The sequence below is a fragment of the Cicer arietinum genome, chromosome 6 (genome assembly GCF_000331145.2).
Source record: "Cicer arietinum cultivar CDC Frontier isolate Library 1 chromosome 6, Cicar.CDCFrontier_v2.0, whole genome shotgun sequence".
NCBI lineage: Eukaryota > Viridiplantae > Streptophyta > Magnoliopsida > Fabales > Fabaceae > Cicer > Cicer arietinum.
Window position 1 is genome coordinate 13953628 of NC_021165.2, and position 4664 is coordinate 13958291.

At 30.8% G+C, this 4664-nt stretch overlaps 1 protein-coding gene across 2 annotated transcripts; it reads left to right on the forward strand.

Annotated features, from left to right (window-relative positions):
* The first annotated feature begins 754 nt into the window (after positions 1 to 754).
* On the forward strand, positions 755 to 1985 carry LOC101492669 (pumilio homolog 12-like). 2 transcript variants are annotated; one of them, XM_073370464.1, is made up of 4 exons: positions 755 to 837; positions 905 to 1068; positions 1188 to 1437; positions 1600 to 1985. In XM_073370464.1, the coding sequence occupies exons 2-4, from the start codon at positions 905 to 907 to the stop codon at positions 1729 to 1731; spliced, it is 546 nt and encodes a 181-aa protein (XP_073226565.1). In that variant the 5' UTR covers positions 755 to 837; the 3' UTR covers positions 1732 to 1985. The 2 variants fall into 2 exon arrangements, with proteins under 2 accessions (XP_073226565.1, XP_073226566.1); XM_073370465.1 differs by having other exon boundaries at positions 777 to 1068; positions 1266 to 1437.
* Positions 1986 to 4664: the final 2679 nt, after the last annotated feature.

A 4664-nucleotide genomic window follows, 5' to 3' on the forward strand; every position in this document is an offset into this window, starting at 1 on the left:
TATATATATATATATATATATATATATATATATATATATATATTAAATCTCTTTTACACATGATCTGTTATGTTTTGAAATTGTTAAAAATTGTCAAAAACGCATACCACATGATCTGTTCTGTTTTGAAATTGTTAGTTGATATTGGTTTCTTTTTGAAACTTGTTGATATGTTTTGAAAGCTTATTATTTTTGTTACTGCATTTATATAGGTGGTATAATATGGATAGGAAGTAATTTTGGGTGTGATGCTCTACGTAGAACCATTGAGTAGGAACTTTGGTGTCATTTTGATCATGATGTTTGATAGTGTGGTGATCAAATGGCCTTTATTATGATCATAGAGACGTAATAAACTTGATATGACATGAAACTTATTGTAGTGGTAGATTTTTTTTATAAAAAAAAAAAAAACCTCCAATATTATTATATTTGATTTTTATTTTTTCAAAATTTATATTATTGATGATTTGTATAATTTTATTGCAGAACTCGAGTTATGCAGAACATGCTGGAGAATATTAATCACCCTCTTACGTTATATCATATTTTGTATACCGTGAATTGTATCACTGTTGCATTGATGAAAAATCTTAATGGTAGTTATGTCATACTGCAGTGTTTGAAACTTTTCCAGCCCAACTACAAAAAAGTAATTAATGCCACCTCTCTCTATCTCCCTCATTCTTTCCTTTTGACTATATGTTGCTTGTGATATTGGTGTTTGATATTAGGCACATATGATTGATTGGTTGTTTTAATATGATTGCTTGAATATATATGTCTCCTAGAACTAATTAAGTTTGAGCCAAACTCAATACCAAAAGCAAAATCAAAGTGAGAGTTGTCCCCACTTATAAATATTGATAACTTTTTCCTCCATTAATTGATAACTTTCTTTCAGATGCTCTTGGATAAAGTAGCACAAAATTGTGTTGAAGTTGCAACAGATAAAGTTGGATGTACGGCTATTCAAAAATGTCTTGGCCATGTTGGGGGAATGCCCTTAGAACTGCTGATGACAGGAATAGTCTGTAATGCTATGGTTCTAGCACTAGATCCATATGGGTTTGATTCTACACTCTTCAACTTATTATTATTATTATTTATTTTTTAAATTATCCATTATTTTAAAACTGGTACTAGTATGTGATAATTGATTATTTTTTTGTTTTGTTTTTATAAAGAAACTATGTGTTGCAATATGTAATTAAAATGGGAGTAAAGAAAATGGTGATAGAAGTGCTTCACGGCAATTTTGTTAGGCTTTCTATGGACAAACATGCTAGCAATGTGGTGGAAGATCTATTGAGATACTCTGAAGAGAATGATGTTGCTGTTATAGTTGAGGAGATAATGACAAGTCGTGATTTCTTAACTGTTGTTCGAGATCCATTTGGAAATTATGTTGCTCAAAGAGCACTAGAATTCACCAAGGTTTGAAACCTCTCTTGCTCTATGTTTCAAATTATGTTTTTTCAACTTAAAATAATATTTTTGGGAGAATTCCAATTATGATGTTTTAATTCAGATCTTGTTTGTGTTAAAATTGTAATCATATATTTTTGCTTAATGTTTTGGAAGTTCTGTTTATTGCAGGGTGGTCTGCGTTTTGAACTTTCTTTTCTCATTAATTCCTATCGCAAAAATCTTCAAAACCATATTTTTGGTAAAAGGGTGCTAGCAGAGGCCATGAAGATATTGATGGAAGGAAATTGGTTCAATGTTTAAGGGATCAAAATAACTTTTTAATTTGTTTCATGTGACGTGTTTGGATTGTTGGTTTGTAGATGACAGTGTAGTGTGTCTCTTTAAGTAAATTTTATCAGTGTATTTATATGTTTGTTGGTTTATTTATTTTAACTATGGCCAATTATTCTCCTATTGTTTAGGAAAATGAATGTTCTTATGCGGTTAACATTGTTTGTTTTTGTTCATAAATTACCTATTTTACTTTTTTTAAGGGACAATTCCTTATTCTTGCATGGTATGTCTAGATATGAATTTTAACCTTCCAGGAATATATACTATGTTACATCCTCATCAAAATATTATAGCTATGTAAACTTGGAAAATTTTGCTACTACGTGCTATAGCTGGTAGAATATTTAAACAAAAGTTATCTGAATGCATGCATGATTGTGTGTAGCTTCTATATATTTGATACTCCTTGATCTAACCAACATATGGTCTCTTTATTAAGCTCTAGTTTGAATCTCACGCATTCTGTGTAACATTAGTTTAGTTCTTATCTCAGTTTCATTATTTTGTGAGATTTTAGTTGGATATTTAAACAATACAACACAAATTTTCAATTTCTAAAGTCTCCAACTAAACGACAGTGTCTCATCGAAGAACCAATAGAGTGCTGGATACAGTATAACATGTTAAAATTGTGTACAATCTAAAAGTAAAATAGAAAGGAGTAACCACTATCCCATGTGACAGTTGCTTTACAATTAACATCAGTGCCAAATCTACCAATCTATCAAATTCCACAGTCAAAAAAAGAAAAGGTTAAATATCAATCTATATCTACAAGCATTTATTCATACCGTTGGACCTGCCAACAAAGAAGTCCCTGAGTCTGCAATGGTCGAACAACCATCAGCACAATATCCTGAATGACAATAAGAACAAGTCAAACCAATGAAATTATTTATGAAAATGTTATCATATACTAGGAAAATAAATTGGCATTTCTGGTGACAGTAATCTACACATACCAGTGGATTACCATCAATAATTAAATCTCCCATATCAAACTGGAAAGAAAAAAAAACAATATTAAGTACTAAAAAATTATATTTGCTGATTAATTAATAACCTGCCAATATCCTCTTCTTGTCACAGGAACATAAGTGTGCTCTCCCTTGTAGTGAGGAGGATCAACACCACCAAAAACAATCTCAATATCATATATTCTAAAAAGATGTATACAATTGCTAGTAAATAAGTAGATGGCACGTAGAGACGAAAATGAGAAAGTTGATTAATGCAGACAAAAAAAAATTGAGTAGTAATGTGGAATTAATGTGAAAAATGTTGGACAAACCTTATGAAATAATAATGTGAGAATAATTTAGAAAATTTTGAGTAGACATTATGAAATAATATTTAAATAAGAGATATAATATAAGATAGTGTATAGAATTTATGAAAACAATTATTTAGAAACCGAGTTTATAAAGCCGTACACGTCAACTTTTGAGCTGAGGTGAAAAATATTTACTTATGTGAAGAAAATAGTATAAAGTGACAGTAGAGTATGTTTTAAATATATATAATAGATTTGAATTTGAAGTACTGGCATGAAGTTTTGCTATTAAAATAAATTAACACAACAAAAGAAGCAATGTCATCAGAAGACAGGGCAACCATCAACCACTATAGCCTTGGTTGTTGGGCAAATTGCCAAAGGACAATGCTCACCAGCAGTTCCCCACCAATTGAGACTTACATTTTCCTGTCCTAGTGCAAAGTAAAGCAATATAGCCATAAAAGCCACCCCTGCATCAAGTGCTTGTATCTTTGTCACCGTGCCTTTCTATAGTGAAAAATAAAGAAGTTGAAAATGGTTCCAACTAAAATCCAAGCATTGTAGTACAATGCTGTTGCTGGTGGCATCATTCTAGTTGCTCCCAAGAGTACTAGAAGATTCATCAATGGAATCTAGGGTGGGCAAATTTCAGTTCTTAACTATAATCATTTAAAAACTGAACCGAACCGATTTTTAGTTTGAAAAAACTGAACCGAACTGATTTTCAGTTCAAAAAATCGAACCAAATTGATTTATACACCGGTGAACCGATTTATTTTTGAACCGAACCGAACTGGTTTGTAAACCAAATTTTATATAATTACCTCTAATTACTTCTAAAAAACAAATTCGGTTTTAGTTTTTTCAAATTAAAAATCGGTTCAATTCAGTTTTTTGAACTAAAAACCGGTTCGGTTTGGTTTTTTTGAACTGAAAACTAGTTCAGTTTGGTTCTATCTAGTTTTAAAAAATCAGCTCATAAATAGTTCGGTTCTCAATTTTTATAAATCAGTTCAGTTTAAAAATAGTTCGGTTCTGTTCAGTTCTACAGTTTGGTTCAATTTTTAGTCTTTTTGAACACCCTATATTAGATACCACGAAAAACTGCATACTAGAACTATGTAGAAAAACTTTGCACTTGGAAATATTTGGTCCTCATCATCTTTTTCATGCAAAGTTCTGCATACATAAACAAGTTATTAAATGTACCCTTGAGAAGTTCATTACTAGATGCACAAAATTCAGTTAGCACCAGCACACAAATATATAATGGCCATATGGAAACTTATATAGTGATCAGCCAGAAACTATTTAAAATAAAAAAGAAGAACGTTACCACAACAACTGTTCTTTAATTTGCTGTGTGAAAGGGCCGAAAGCAATTAGCATTTAAATTAATAAATCCATACCTACAACTTCAAAAGTTATACTAATGTGTTTTTTTTTTTTTTTTAGTTTGCTAAAAAAAGTGGACTAGTATGAGTCATCCGTTTGCTATTTGAACTGTTATGAAGAGTGGCTCTGATCTGTAAGCAAGAATTGGTTTAAACTCTTCTTTGTACCCAACCTCTGCGATAGATAGGCCATCCTACTTGTGTGACCAATTAAGCTCTGAATTAATATA

Coding starts and splice junctions, on each gene's coding strand:
- LOC101492669 (XM_073370464.1), top strand. CDS start 905: ATGCTCTTGGATAAAGTAGCACAAAATTGTGTTGAAGTTGCAACAGAT. Junction 1,069..1,187: donor CTAGCACTAGATCCATATGG/GTTTGATTCTAC, acceptor GTTTTTATAAAG/AAACTATGTGTTGCAATATG. Junction 1,438..1,599: donor GAGCACTAGAATTCACCAAG/GTTTGAAACCTC, acceptor TGTTTATTGCAG/GGTGGTCTGCGTTTTGAACT.